General features: G+C 39.1%; 1 protein-coding gene across 1 annotated transcript in view; it reads right to left on the bottom strand.

Annotated features, from left to right (window-relative positions):
• The window catches only part of LOC102751140 (protocadherin-15), a 762960-nt gene that overhangs the window by 166367 nt on the left and 579846 nt on the right, over window positions 1-16747 (bottom strand). Inside the window, exon 19 of the mRNA XM_081823172.1 lies at window positions 9247-9363. Within this exon, the coding sequence (XP_081679298.1) occupies window positions 9247-9363 (117 nt within the window). The remainder of the gene's footprint in view (window positions 1-9246; window positions 9364-16747) is intronic.

Here is a 16747-nt window from a genome sequence, read left to right on the forward strand (position 1 = left end):
ATCAGAGACTCAAAGCCTGGAAAAGACCAGAGTAAATATAAAAACAATGATAGAGAATAATTACTGAATATTTACTATATGACAGGCATTAGTTGCTACACACAAATGTTATCATCTAATCTTCATACCGATCTGAAAAAGTACTATTTTTTTATTGTGGTAAGAATATTTAATATGAGATCTATCTTTTAAATGTATATATTTTTAAAGATTTTATTTATTTATTTGACAGAGAGAGAGACAGAGCGAGAGAGGGAACACAAGCAGGGGGAGTGGGAGAGGGAGAAGCAGGCTTCCCGCTGAGCAGGGAGCCTGATGTGGGGCTCGATCCCAGGACCCTGAGATCATGACCTGAGCCAAAGGCAGACGCTTAACAACTGAATGACCCAGGTACGCCTAAACATATTTTTAAGTGTACAACGCAGTGTTATTAACTATAGGTTCAATGTTGTATGGCAGATCTCTAGAACAACAATAACAAAAATAATCTGGTTAAAAATGGGCAAAGAACTTGAATAGAGATTTCGCCAAAGAAGACATCCAGATGGCTAAAAGACACTCAAAAAGATGCTCAACATCACTGATCATCAGGTAGATGCAAATCAAAACCACAGTGAGATATCACCTCACACCAGCTAGGATGGCTATTATCAGAAAAATCCAGAAGATAACAAATGTTAGCAGGGATGTGGAAAAATTGGAACTCTTGTACACTATTGATAGGAATGTAAAAAGTGCAGCCACTATGGAAAACAGTATGGAGGTCCATCAAAAAATTAAAAATAGAGCTGCCCTACAACCCAGCAATCCTACTTCTAGGTATACATCCAGGATTATTTTTTATTGAAATCAGGATCTGAAAGTGATACTTGTACTCCCATGTTCACTGAAGCATTATTTACAATGGCTTAGATGAGGAAAGAACCTAAATGTTCATCAGTGGACGAGTGGATAAAAAAAAAGTGATATATATATATATATATATATATATATAATGGAATATTATCCAGCCTTAAAAAATGATAAAATCCTGCCATTTGTGACAATATGGATGAACCCTGAGGATATTATGCTATGTTGAAATAAACCAGGAAGCGAAGCACGAATACTGCATGATTCTACTTATATGAAGTATCTAAGTCAAACTGATAGAAGTAAATAATAGAACTGTGGTTGCTCAGTGAAGGGACAATGTACAGCTGCTATTCACAGGGTATAAAGTTCAATTATGTTGTTTTGTCTTCCTTTTACAAATGCGAGTACTCCAGGGACAGAGTCACGGTGAATTACTCACGGCTGGTCAGTAGGGGCTTTAGGAGGTGAGACCACCCAATCACTTTGGAGCCCTTATACTATTTAAAACTATCCTGGGGTGATGAACTCTATGAGTTTGCAGGTTGAAAGGGGCCATTATATATCAGACACAATTAATACAGACAAAAGAATTTCTCAATATATACTGGTGAAACATTTAATTTTAAGAATAGAGAATCTCACAAGCAGAAGCAAAAAAAAAAAACAAAAAACAAAAAAAACCCTAAAAATTAAGACAATTAATATAGCCTCATGCTTCTATAGTGTTAAAAACCAGAAAACAGAGGTGCCTGGGTGGCTCAGTAGTTTGAGTGATCAACTCTTGGTTTGGGCTCAGGTCATGATCTCAGGGTCGTGACATTGAGCCCCCGGCCAGATCCACGCTCAGTGGGGAGTCTGCTTGAGTCTCTCTCTCTCTCTCTCTCCCCCTTCCCTTCTGCCTCTCCTTCAGCTAAAAAAATCCTCTACCTTTCAATTTCCTTCTCTGCATTGAATACTTCTTTTGCTCTGAACCACATGCCTAGCAGATTTCTCTTCTGCCCCTCAGTCCTTCTCTTCCCCCTCAGCCCCTGGCCCATCCTCAAGAGGGCCCAAACCTGAGGATTTATTTCCCAGGTTTTAGCTTATCTGATTATGTTTTCTTTCTTGGAGAATGTATTTATTACTCTCATAGCATCAACTTCAATCCGGGTGGCTCCATTCTGCATTTTTTCTTGCATTCTTACTCCCATATTTTCTGCTGGACCCATCCCTGGCCCTCTTAATGCAGCCAGGTGCACCTGGCATCAGATGGAAATAGCCATGGCCACCGAGCGTGTGCCCCATCCTCTCCGTGGTGTTGCTGACCTGAGAAAAGGACTCGTGGTCCCCTCCTGTCATCTGCCTCCAGCCTCCTCTCAGCACTAGGTGTTATGCACCCCCTTGTTGGGTGAACCTATAATCCTGGGTGGGAGAGAAGCTTCCGCTAGTCCCGGCACTAGGGTCCTGCCCAGATCTGGGAGGATGGCGTAGCCTTCTGTAGGTGGGGGCGTGTACATGTTCTGAAATCATTTAAAATGGACTCTGTCCTACTTTGATCTCATTATTTTCTCCTTAGGAGAGCTTTGTTCTCCATCTACCTTATTTCTACCAACTAATACCACCAATGTCTTCATCAGTTGAGCCAGGAGCCTGTGATTCATGTTTGATTTTGCTTTTATTTCATCTGTATCTTCAGCTTCCTGCCCAATCACTTATTAATTCTTCCATTTCAATGACTTTATGTATTTCTGCTTTTTCCGTTTCCTTTGTTCAACTTGTTTTTTTTGTTTTGTTTTGTTTTTGTTTTTTAATGATTAAATGAAGCAAAGCTGCTAACTAATCTCCTGGCTTTCATTCATTATTTCATCCAATAAAGACTGCACCTCAGAGACAAGTCATTGTTCTACTACGTAGCTCTGATTTTTGTCACTGCTTTCTGTAAGTCTTGAGTAAGCTTCCATTTTTCTATATGATAAAATGGGTTTCACAAAACCATATTTGCCAGAGTTCCTGTCTACAAATGAGTCTCTAAGACAGCCCTGATGTTTTGGGGGCTTTTCTTTTAAGTAGCTAACATTTATTTAATCAAACATATTCCAATCATGTCACACAAATTCATGCCCAGAAGAGGGATATTTTTGACTCTGCAATTTTTGAATATATTTCCTCTGGCTATTTCTTCCACCTTCACTTAAATGAATCCCCTATATTATTTTCAGAGTTGAATTCCTATCTAGAGTAGATTCAGACATCACCGGGACACATTCGTTCCCCCATTCTTTACAGAGCTCATTTCTTGGCATCTTTAATACCCACTCCCGTGGTTTGATCTCTGTGTCTGTCTTGCCATTTTCTTAATTGTTAAGTCCATGATAAATGCTTTCTGATTGATTTATTCATTAAATAAGTATTATGAGGTATCTGTGTTGTGTCAGGCACATATTGGATTATAGGTCTACTGTCTTCATATGGTTATTGTTTAAGGATAGGGAAGAATGGTGGAGTAGGGACTGTAAGACCAAGAATTACCAGTGGCTTGACTTTGAGGGTGTTAAAGCCAAGAATCCAGATCATGAGAAGCCAAGACACTCTTTCAGAGGGTCTTTTCCCATTTCCTCTGGCAAGCACTTCACAAGAAAGCACATGATTTAAGCCTAAGGGAGGCTTCTAGATGAGTCCCAGAGAAGGCCTGCTATTTTTCACTCAATTGCCTTGGAAAACTTCTGTTGATGTGTACTGGGATCCTAACCCCATGAGGCTTATTCTTCTAAAGGCTAAAACAAAACAAAACAAAAAAACCCTAAACTTCACAGATGTTACCATTTATAACACAGGAAAAATGCCCCTTTAGTCCTAGTAAGATGGCAAGTTTTTAATTAGAAGAGCAATATTTACTTCTGAAACACTTAAATCTAATATTGATCTCAAGTAATGCTAACAATGTAATTGTTCTTGAAAGGAATCAATAAGCCACAAAAAGAAAATGACACAGATTCTTAAAACATTAGATAAGCCTTTTCTAGACATTAATCATGTATAAACTTTCTCATAAAACCTTCCCTTTTCTACTCATTTACACTCTCAAATCTAATTATAGCTCATTGTCATTTTAAAGATCAAGTCCCAACTGTCTGTGTGCTTTCTTTCTAATTAAGTACTCGAGACCAGAGGGATGCAGGTTGGGGCTACATCAACTCAATTTTCACAAGCTGACATGCGTCGCAAAAACAGTTTTTGGTAACTATTCCCTGACAGCTTTGATGTGAAGGAAAAAAACCAAACACTGAGCTGTGTGCACTCCCCCGTATGCTCCAAGGTCAGCGAACGTGGTTTGTAGGCTCTGAGCTCCGACAGCAAAGTTTTTGCTACTTTGCTAGCAATAATCTAAATCAGTACAGCATAACCCCATAAGCCAGTATGTGGTGGGTGATGAAAATCAGATCTGTAGAGACGTCAGTGGAAAGGAATGCAGAACACCCATGTTATACGGAGACAAAAATACAATCTCAAACTCCTGGCCCTGAATAGTTTGAACTCTCACCCACAAAGCAAGCAAGTGGCAAATCATACATGCAGACAATTAATTGCTTTTCTTCTACTGTTCTACCTCTGCTACTAGATTGCAACAGAGTGACTAACTAGAGGGTTAATTATTCTGACAAGATCACCATCATTACTTAGCATTATTTGGTGATGTCACGTCAATTTAATAAAATACCTGGTAGGCATCACAGGAAAGAAAACCTGACCACCTTTTTTGCTCTCTTAGAGACCAATGAAACTTGAATGATTGAGAAGGATGTTAAAGCCACTTGTGAAAACACTTTAGAAATAATTCTTCAGGCAGCTTGTCTAAATTCTGAGTGGCTAGTATAGCTCTCAAAATCTCAGCAGAGGCAAAAAGCACCACACACTCATAATTACTGGCCTTTTATAAAAATTGTTTCTGAAAAAATATATAGTGAGAATACTCAACTGATCTCTTTAATGGAGTATATGTATTTCATAAATGAATATCAAAATCTGAAAAAAGAAGTCTTCAATGTCAACAATACACTAATATATGCAAATGAGAATGTCACAATTGCTAATATTGAACATGTTCCAATTACTACTTAACTTTAAACAGTAATCCTATAAATTCCTAAAATGCATTACGTGGAAAGAATAATATAAGAATGAGGAAAAGGATCCTCCATGGATTTCTCATACTTTCTTGGAAACGAGCAAAATGTAAACTTCAATTATTTATGCCAACTTTTCTGCGTCCACATGCTCACAAGGGGTACTGTTCTGTCAGGCACCTGCCCTGCCCACAAAGAGAACTCTCATATCTCGGGGTTTGGCCTGCAGCTTCTGGAAGAATCTAATATGCAAATGGAAATTACACTTGCAGTTTTGTTTTGTGTAACTCTGGAGTGAGAGGTCTCTGGTGAGCAGAAAGAAAAGGTTAGCAGTTTTTAATATCCAAAATGATCAGTCACTCCCTATTCACAGCTCCGGTGAGCTACATAATGCCAATGCTGTCACAAAATAAAGTCCGAACATCTTTAATTCAGTGGGGAAAAAAAAAAAGTCCCTGGTAGGTTTTTTTTTTCCCCTCCCTCTAGAGCACTTTAGTTTTGCACAGCACGCATTTTATAATTCTTAATTTATATTCAGCAACAGTGTTCTCTTTGGCTTTAAGACCTTACCCAGGTTCTCCATCTGATACTTCAAAGGATTTTGTTTTTGCTATTTTCTAGGTTAAAAGTGGGTGGTTCTCCCTTCATTCAGAGGAAACACAATGCCTTGAAAATGAGGTGGCCAGCCTCTCGAGGTGAAAATTATTACTGCTGAGTCGTGGCCATGCCCAGGCTAGGAGGGCACAGAAGCTGGGCTCCATCTTGCACATGCATCCACCCGCTCTATCTGCATAGCCCTCGAATGGACAGACTAGAGATGCACAAGTTTTCCCAACATCCCAAATCACTAAATTTCTGAATAGCTGGCGTACTTTGTCAATTCTGGAGAGTATAGAAATCACTGTTAATTTATTCATTTATTCAATTATTTAACAAATGTTTCCTAACAGACCACAAAGTCTCAAGCATAGCATTGGATGTGGACATGCAAACTGGAGTTAAGGTTTGATTCCTGTCCCCAAGGACTTTCCCTTCTAGTTTGTACAAGAGATCATTAAATACACAAAGTGTTTCCGTACATACATACACATGGGAGCCCTGCATCGTATCTTCTAATTACAAAATGTTTATGATAGCAACAAATAGAAAATACTCTGCAAGCTCATCCAAAAAATATGTATTCTGGATTTATGGCATGGACATAAAGTAATAAAAGGAAAAATCAATCATAATACTTCTGAAAGTTGTGTAATGTGAAATTTATGTTCTGAAAATTTTCATGGAATCAAGCTTGGTGTAGGTGTAGCCCAGTTGCTAACTGAAGGGATCCAGCTTGCCAGCAATCACTGGAAAACTCAGTGCTGAATACTGGTTACGCAGAAGATTGCTGGTGTGTCAAGGGTCAGCACTGAGTGTGATAACCTGTCAGAAAGGCTAAAATCAATAACACAAAAAACACCAGATGTTGGCAAGGATGCAGAGAAAGGGGAACCCTCTTACACTGTTGGTGGGAATGCAAACTGGTGCAGCCACTGCGGAAAACAGTATGGAGGCTCCTCAAAAAGTTAAAAATAGAGCTACCCTACAATCCAGCAATCACACCACTGGGTATTTACTCAAAAAATACAAAAACATTAATTCAGAAGGATACATGCACCTCTATGTTTATAGCCACATTATTTATAATAGCCAAATTATAGAAGTGTCCCCAAATCCATCAATCGATGAATGGATAAAGAACATGTGGTATATATACACAATGGAATATTAATCAGCCATAAAAAAGAATGAGATCTTGCCATCTGCAACAACATGGATGGAGCTAGAGAGTATAATGCTAAGCAAAATAAGTCAGTCGAAGAAAGACATGCTGTACGATTTCACTCATATGTGGGATTTAAGAAACAAAAGAAACAAGCAAAGGAAAGAGAGAGAGAGAAACCAAGAAACGGACTCTTAACTCTAGAGAACACACTGATGGCCACCAGAGGGGAGGTTGGTGGGGCGATGAGTGAAATAGGTGATGGGGATGAAAGAGTGCACCTGTTGTGATGAGCACGGGGTGATGTATGGAAGATTCGAATCACTATATTGTACACCTGACGCTAATACAACACTGTATGTTAACTAACTGGAACTAAAATAAAAAACTTAATAAAAAAACTGAGTCTGACAAAATACATATTCACTAGCTAAAATAAGTATGCTTAGTATTTCAGTTGAATGACCAGCATCTGCCTTTCGTCTACTGAAAATTCAGCATTAGATATTAAATGTGAAAAACTATTACTGGGGATGCAAACCTAGGAACTTCTTAACAGAAATATGAAATTTGAACCTGGTAAGTTTCCATAAAAGAGCTTCAGGGTGTAAAAACAGGGCTTATCTCTAGATAATTTAGATAAGTAGTAGCATTTCTTTATGGAACAGATAACATACCGAGACAACTTCTCTCACATCGGTGGGGTGATCTGAAAGTCAAACCAGGAACCACAGTGGTGGGTGCCAGAAGGAAAGTGAGGATTTTGCCATCCATACTAACACTTCGGGGTATGTTGCACATAGGTGATCAGCATACCTACATGTAGTCTGTCATCATTAATACCATTAATCTTAACATTACCTTCAATTCTGTGCTAATACAAATTTCTTAGAAATACAAATATTTGGGGGTGTCTGGGTGGCTCAGTTGGTTATGCTTCCAACTCTTGATTGAGGCTCATGTCATGATCTCAGGGTCAGAGTTGTGGGATCAGATCGAGCCCTCTGTTGGGCTCCCCAACTCAGCAGGGGCAGGGGGTCTGCTTCTCTCCCTCTGTCCCTGCCCCCCCCCACTCTCTCTCTCAAATAAATAAATAAATCTTTAAAAAAGGAAAGAAATATGAGTATGTTAAGATGCTGTGCTGTTTATGCTCATTTAGTAGAGTGTGTTATAATTTCTATGTGCAGTTCTGTTTTTCCTACATGATTCTCAGGTCTAGAGAGCAAAAACTGGTTAGCAAAATAATCAGTATAGACTTGGTGTTCAAAACACATGCCTTGAATAGAACTGAATGTGTACCCTTAATTTCAAGTAGTTTCTACCTCTGACAGTTTACTTAAAAAGCAGATAAAGCACCAGTGTCATATTCACCATCTCGACTGGTGTGTCCAAATCTACAAAATTTTGCCTATCACATTTCCCAAAATGCAATAAATCAGGTTCAAAGACATTTTGACACACTCGAGAAAAGGAGCTTCTGAGTGAAAGGTTACTGCTTTCATGTGAACATTATTATTTTTCAAGACCTTACAGTCACAAAAGATTATATGGCCTATCACAATTGAAGGTGAAAAATGTTCTGATGGCCATTCACCTTTTATTAAATAAACGGCATTACACAAATATTATTTATATTAACAATATGAAACAGAACTCCTAGAGCACTTACAAAATTCAGGTCTTTTTCTATTTTCTTGTTCTCCTAAAATGGCTTATTTAATATTTATTTTATTTTTGTAGAGTAAATCAGCCACTGACTAATGGTTGGAGCTCACTCAAAAGTAAAAAATTTAAATCTTCATCGTTCGGCTATTAAGAGAATAATTAATATTTATAAAGCACTCAAATTATTTATACAAAGCATTTTATATAGGTACTATTATTTGTATATGTTACTTTTCATTCATTAATGTAGTAACATTAAGGAAAATTTACCTCACTTCTGCTGTAATAATGTTTTCATTGAAAATCCTCTATTTCGGAAGGCAATCTGGGATATCTCAAAAGAGGTAAAATTTTGGATAATAAAGCCTGCATTAAATATGTTCTAGACACAGTATTAATATTTCAGCTTACCAAAATTAACACATTCAACATAAGCATTATGTCATCCGTTGATCTAGAGTTTGCTAACAAAATAGTCATATGTGAATAAAATGGAAGATGCATAAGGATAAAACCTAACCCAACTCAACTAAGCTTACACTGTCCTAAATAAAGAACCCAAATGATACTGACTCTAAATGCAGAGAACTCTTTCCACATCTATTCATTTGTGCGGGACAAACTGGCAAGTGGCAAATTCTGAATTCCAGCAACATAGAAAGCATCTGCTTAACTGTGTTCAGTAATAACCGCATGAAGTGTGCATGTCCTGGTGGGCACTACAAGCAAACACACATGAAATGCCTGGGGGAGGACAGAGTGGACTCAGTCTGAGTGTGCTGCCCGGGAAGTGTGTCCTGTGTGAGTGTGCAAGGTTCTCTTCGCTAAACTTCCGAGTGTGCATCCGTGTCCTTTACTTACAGGGGGGTCTGCATCTTCAGCATAAACGGTTGTGATGGGTGTGCCCTTCACGGCATCCGGAGCCACCATCCCCTTGTAGATCCGTTTACTAAATACGGGCGGATAATCATTCATATCCTGGAAAACACAATTAAGAGTTTAGAGTTTCCCATGACGGCGGGTTGGGGACACAGTTAGGAGACTGGCTCCATCTCTTTCTATCACACAACCCATTTGCCACTGTCAACCTTCCAGCCTCTCAATCCCATTATTCTCACTGCAGAGTGGCGCCCTGGGGGAAGCTGGAAGAGCTCCTATACAATATTCATGTGCGGAACCGCAACTGGAGGCCATTCCACTCGAGCAAATGGTCTAAAATTATGCCTTCTGGAGATGGGAGGGCTGCTCGAAACTTTCCCAGAAGATACTTCCAGTGGTATGAGGTGGTTTTGAATTTTGAAAACAGGGACGGGCAACTTGTATAAAAAGTGCCCTTCTACGAGACAGGTGTTAAGGATGGTGGCTTCTTTGTTGTGTTGCTGTTCTTTTTCAAATAAAGCTCTTTAATGTTTCTGTTGCAACTGAAAATTCTTGATATACATAGCATAATGGGATGATTAGCACATTTCAAATGCAAACTATGAAACAGCCTTTGATGCCATCTTGCATTTTTACAAACATAAAATGATTAAAGAATGTTTTCCCTATAGTACACCACAAGAATGACACCTAGAATTAGATGTTCCCAGAGACAGAAAACAATGGTGATTTACTGCAGGAGGTTTTCAAGTTAATTTATATGCATCTTTTTTATTTTTACAACTCAGTGATAGAAGTGCATTGTTATTCATGTTGTATCACTCACTAAACACATATTTATTGAGTTCCTCCCACTTCTACTACTCAGTGCTAGGCACTGGGGCTACTGCTGTTACTCAGGAAAATGATGGCCTGACTTCATGTCACTTACCTGCCATTTGACAGGTAAAGACACTGATTCTGCAGATAGTAGTGACTTTGCCTAAAGTAATCTACTTATTTGGCAGAGCCAAATTAATAAAGCCAAATTAATAAATCTGGTCCCTTGAGAGCAAGACCATTTCTCCCCCAATCATTTTATGTTTCATAAAGAAATGCATATCATTTTTTCCTCAAAAATAATGCATATTAACATGGACAATTTATATTTCTTAAATTTACTTATTTTAAAATAATTACTACACCCTGCATTGTTGTGGGTACTTAGGGTTAGACATATTTGAGCCTAAAGGTGAATTTGTTAATTATCTTACTCCCCAAGTCATCTTTTTCTCACTTGCTATTAAAAACAAAAGAAGAAAATTATTCTACTTAGTCTTTAATATCTGTTCTGATACAACTTCCCTGTACAATGTAAATTGGAAACCCACTAATTAACTGATTATAACCACCTCTTTTTGCAAAGAGGTCAGGATAATTCTGTCACAATCAAAAAGCACTTGCTTTTATGTTCACAATAGAGTTGACTTCTGAGTTGTAAATATGAGAAAATCTGCAGACTTTCATGAAAAATAAGAGATCTTTAACTGTAAGCAAAACTAAAAACTAAAAAATACCATTTCCTGTGTTTTGACATACAGTCTTCATAAACTTCCATGAACAAAAAATAAAAAAGTTTCCTTTATAGTTATGACCTTTAGAATCTGAACAAGAACCTGAAAGCACCATTCTGATAATGAGGGTGGTGGAGGGTATTGATCTTGAAGTTCCAGGCAGGGGGTAAATATATAAAACATTTGCATGCACACTTTCTCCTGCTCTTTTCAAGAGCATCAATTAATTTAATGAGTGAATCTTATACGTAAAGGGGTAGAAATCCTTTTGCACCCCTAAGTTGTCACTTCTGAAGGTCAGAAAAGGAGCCCAACAATGTAATTTTTCTGTACATGACTTCCCAAGGTCACATAAACTCAATATGTTCCTATAAATTTTCTTCTTCTTTTTTTTTTCCCATCTCAAAGGATACTTACAACCTTAATGGTACAAGATACTATTGGATAATCTGATTCTTCAGGGGATAAAAGGCATATAATTTTCTAGTTGTCATATAGTTGCTAATAGTACTGAGTACAGTGCTCCCTGCCTTTTTTTTTTTTTCCTGGCAAAGTATTCACTAGATTTACCTTCTAACTGCATGTGTAGTGGATATTTTTTATAACCTGGCTTCACAGACTGATTAGCCACAAATGTAAGTAATAACTGAAGGCTCACAGGACTGTTTCTTCTCCTCTTTTCCTTTGCTTGCCACTGGCGGGACCAGGAATAAATCAACACAGCTACTGTGGCAGTCTTCTCTTTATAGTACATTGTACACATTCTGGGGTTACAGTCTTTTATCATAGCTAACAAGTTCTTGCACAATGCATGATTTCAGATGAGAGAATTTTTGAAACGTGATGCCAACAAGCATAATCAACAGCTCATTATATTTATGCTCCAGGGATGTCTGAAGAAAAAGGGACATAGACCCACTTTTGTGTAAATGCCCTGGTATGCAGCCAATGAAGGAGCAGTTGCACCTCCAAAACAGGCTCTTTTCTGTTGCCCATTTTCCACTAGAGGGTAGTATTGGCAAAAAGAAGCATATCTTCTGTCTTCTTGTTAACAATGTTATCATGAAGACCCGTAATAGTTTGCTTTCTGGGGTTATAATTTTTGTTGGTCTGAACAAAAATTACTGTTCATGTTTCTAAAGGGTATTCTGGATGTTAGCATGGTTCTCGTCTAGAACAACACTATGCTCTTCTCAGAAAAAAACATGTACTAGCCAATTTTTCACTTGTTTCCATATCTCAAGCAAAATAAAACTGTACCTGAAGGGACAGGGAGCAAGGCATGGGTTTAAGGAAACTTTGTGAATGAGCATCCCAGGGAAACGGGAATTTGCTGGGGACATTGCAAGTTAACGGCAGGTTTCCACAAAAAGTAGAGAAAGAGATAAGAATTTTCATGTTCTGGAACCAGGGCTAAGCACTGTTCTTGGTCAAGAGACGTTTTCCAGAGAGAAGAGTCCTAGAGATTGATGCTCTGATCATCTCTTTAAATACAGTGAACGCCAGCGCTCATCCTCAGCTCTCACACGTGTTTGGCCAGGGCACGGATGGGGCGCTGGTGGCTAGGAGGCTCCCGCTGCTTAGCGCTGTCCACCTCCAACTGTTTGCTGCCCATCCTCCAAAATGCCCTGAGGTTTGAGAAGCCTATGCCCGTCTTTCTTGGCGGGGGATGCAGCTGACTTCTCTGCCCGTTCCTAGGTCTGCTTTCCCCTGCCAGACACCTTCCGTGCGCTATCCCAGCAGCTGCTTCTTCTGCTGTTTGTTCCCTCCTGCAATTTCTCCTTCTCTTGTCTTGTCTGACTTCACTTCCTTCTCTCCCCTCCCCCTCTGCCACCAAACAAATCTTTTTCTGTTTTGCATGGGGTTCTCTTAAACAAAAATCATAAACTTACTCAACTTTTCTTTTTTTTTTTTTTTGCATCAAAACCTGCACTGGAAGCTTCTTTCTTAGAGGCGTGAGTTTGTTTTGGTTTGGTTTGATTTCCGAGGATGTAGTTATTCTGGGTTTTTGAGGGGCTGCATCGCCCCGATGCAGAGGCAATCAAAGCCCTGCTTGGCCACACCAGCAAAATGTACACAGTGGCGTTCAGTATCACACATACTGATGGAGCTCCCCCTGGGCATCAGGCAGGACGTTAGATGGTGGGGGTGTTGTTACCACCAAGAGAGGCACAGTGCCTGCTGGTACTGACAGGTAGGAGTAGAAAGCAAAAATTAAATACATAATGTTGAGTATGACGAATTTTATGAAAGAAGTACCAGGATGCAATGAGAGCGCATAGCAAGGAGTTTAACTAGATTTCACACAGGACACATCTCTGTTACTTTAGCAACTGCTCCATCACTCATGCCCTCTGGCAGGTGGGACCATCCTTAAGTGAGGTTGATGGCTGCAGGAGCACAACACTGGGCAAGGTTGGCTAAATCACAGCTTTAACACATAATCCCATTCCCATTTGGTTTCCCGGTTTGGGAATGGTAATGTCGGGAGAAGGGAGCTGATGAGCTTTTGGGGTGTTTTCCAAGCCAGGAGGCTACGGGCACTTGAAAGAATATGTGCATGACCTGAGCTAGAATCTTTGAGCAGATTCCATCTAATTTTCTCCATTGTGCACCAGAATTATGTGTGTGTGCTTTATGTTTACTGTTCATCAGGCATCATGCCAGGGCTGTTAAATTTATCATTTCAATGAAATATATTAGCTATTTTATTTCTATTTTAATTGTAAAGAAACTGAAGCTTAGAGAGGTCAAGTTGCTTGTGGTGATCCAGCTAATGAAGGGCAGGCCCACGACCGCATGCTGGCATGTCAGACCCTACAGGAAGCATTCTGATATTCGGGCGTGAGAAGAAAGGGAACTGGCCAGGTTGTCAGAAGATTATGTACCAGATATTATATAAGATGATTTGAGTAGGATGTTCATTAAAAAATCCACACATAATTTTAAAAGATCTCTGCTCAAAAATACTTTACAATTTAAAAATTCTTCCAAGTAGCTATTATACTTTTATCTTGGCAACCTGGTAAGCTTCTAAACATTGCATAGTGCAAATCTATTTCCCTGAAGATAATTTTCATAATTATTTATAAAGCTTGGTTTTTGTTTGTTTTTTGGTTAAAAAAAAGAGACTTGCATCAGTTGAATTTGTACATTTAAAACAACAATTGACTCAATATTTAACCCTACAGTTATTTTCACTAAAACCTAAGAAAGTGTTCCCCAAATTTTGTTCTTTGGAAAACTAATCCTACCAGAAGCTTTATAAACAAAAAGAATCCCATGATTCCACTATGGAAAATGTGGGAAATCGCTTTTTATTTTCTTGAGATTCACAATGTACACCAGCATATTAAGGACTTTTATATGAAGGCATGCAGGGGAGACATCTGTTTACTTCTGTGTGTCCCAGCATTTCCCAAACCCATTTGTCTATGAAATTCTTTGTCTATGAGACACCCCTTACCATCTCAAGGAGCTCGAGCTCTGTGGAATCTATCCTGAGGGACCCTGAAGAGAGGGCAACATTGAAGGCACACACTATGATTATGTGGAATATTGACTTTGGTGAATTACAGATTTCCAAGAATATACTGCAAATTATGCTGCATTGAGAGTGACCCCCATCTGTAGCAGCTACAGGAGGCTCTGGGACAGGTTCCAGGGATGGTGGTATCCGCCATCGACAGGGCTTATCAGCATCTCCTGCCCCCACTGGGAGGCAGCTCAGTTTTGGGGACTTCTGGCAAACGGGAGAAGGTGACAGTCACTGAGGAGTAAAAGAACATAATTGTGTACACAAAGTAAGGCACTTTCCTGGGACTTCCAGAAACCAGCGGGTGATATTTGAGGAGCCAGGACAGAGACCCACAGAAATGTGAATTATTACTGCTAACTCTGGGCAGGTACCTTTTTAATTGTTTCCTCTAGTTTGGTTGTGTAGGGGAAATGTGTTACTTCTTAGTCATAAAACTCTACAATAGCAGAGTACACAGATACTTTAAGAAATGATCTGACTCCTTCCCATGGCGTGCTCTTCCTGATATATTCACATTCTTTAAACTTGCCAGTGAATACATTAGTAAGAAGACTCCAATAAGAATATGATAATGCAGAATAGAATAAAGGGGAATATTTGAAGGCTATAGTCCAAAACATTTTCTCCAGGTCACCCAACCCTCTGGGAAAAGTCAACAAGTGGTAAAAAATAATGATCACCCGATTAGCCTATACTCCCCCCTAGCTGGCTCATTGAAATCCTTTTATTCCATTTTCTCCCTCCAGAGAAAGGGAAGGAGGATGCTATAAATCCTGAACTGTCCAGTTTCCTCTGACCAATGAAATCCAAGATTGTCAATACAGTCACCACGGAGCATCAGCGGGGCATCACCACCTCTCAGGTGTCCATGGTATGACAAATGCCACCTTCGTACCGGGTGTCGAGTTTCTATCTAGAGAAGCTATCCTCATTCTTATATTCTATGGGGATTGGGACATTTGTCTTCCTGCTGGGAGGAAAACATCTCTGAAAGATGAAAACTAGCTCCATCTTCTAAGACTCACTGAATTTCTCAATAGCCTCGGTCCTTGTGGATGTTATTTCACTTCTGGTCCTTCTAGCTCTCCTTGCCTCTGCCCACACCTGCACCTATAAGACAGGCAAGCACAGGTGGGGAGCCAAGTCTCCTCCCTGCATGGAAGAATCTCCCTCATCCTCTCGTACCGCAGTCATACCACCTGAGGTTACAATAAGCAGAAGGACTTAGGTCATCTGCTCATCTTAGACAATCCATCACAAGGCTGTCCAGCATCACAGAGCCATTTACATATTTCGACTTTTCTGACTGGTCTTCCCCTATTGGCTTATCATAGAAGACAGACCTTTTCTTTCTGTGTATTTTCTACATTATATCACAACTCCGTTTTTAAGGACAGATTTTTCTGTGGACTATATATTTTAAACTATATAGAATTTTATTTTTATTTTTCAGAGATTTCCTCATATCAACTAATTTACTATTATATATTCAGTTATTCAGTATAGTCAATAATTGTAAAGTGAAGAAGGCCATGTGTATCAATGTTCTGCAAAAACATTGCAACAAAAATACATATTATGTGTTTGATCATCATTGGTTTTGTTTGGGATCACTAAGAAAGCACCCTGCAGGTATGTGTGATAAAATTCTACTTTCTTTCTACTGTAGAAATATCGTTCCTTCCAAATATCACTTCAGTTTTCCCATTCTCACTCCAATTAGAAGTTTGATGGACTAGATATTAAGCATTTGATTTTTTTTTCTTCTTCTTTACAAAAGAAAATTATGTTTCTTCTCATTTTCAAAGAGAGATCTTCAAGATGCTTTCCCTGTGGTGACTGTTTTGGGTAGAAATATCTCTTAACAAATACTATGCAATTATGTTATCAGCAAAACAGCTTGTCATACTGCAAGTAAACACAACAGTGACAGAAAATCTGTATGCTTGGGAAAGACCTACATTTGTGGAGAAAGGGAATTATACTCCATTCTTCCCTTCAAAGCCAACAAGCATGATATTTTATGGGCCCCAATATTAGGTAATAGTTTTGAAGTTCTTTTTTGTGATAATCTCACCCTGAGTGACCAGAAGAAAGAAAAGCAAGTGTCAGCCTCTATTTGGGGAAATGTTCTGTAAATTTATTTTTATGCTTTCATCACCTTGAAAAAAAGAAAGTGGCATTGAAAATGTCTAGAATTGGGGCACCTGGGTGGCTGGTTTCAGTGGACAACTCTCGGTTTGAGCTCAGGTCATGAGTCTCAAGGTTGTGAGATCAAGCCCTGTGGTGGGTTCCACACACCTCAGTGCAGAGTCGGCTTGAGATTCTTTACCCTTCCCTCTCCCTTCCCATGTGCTCTTCCCCCCATGCACACTTATGTGCTCTCTCTCTC

Source organism: Leptonychotes weddellii, chromosome 6, assembly GCF_054177405.1.
Source record: "Leptonychotes weddellii isolate Sample4059 chromosome 6, ASM5417740v2, whole genome shotgun sequence".
Taxonomy (NCBI): Eukaryota; Metazoa; Chordata; class Mammalia; order Carnivora; family Phocidae; genus Leptonychotes; species Leptonychotes weddellii.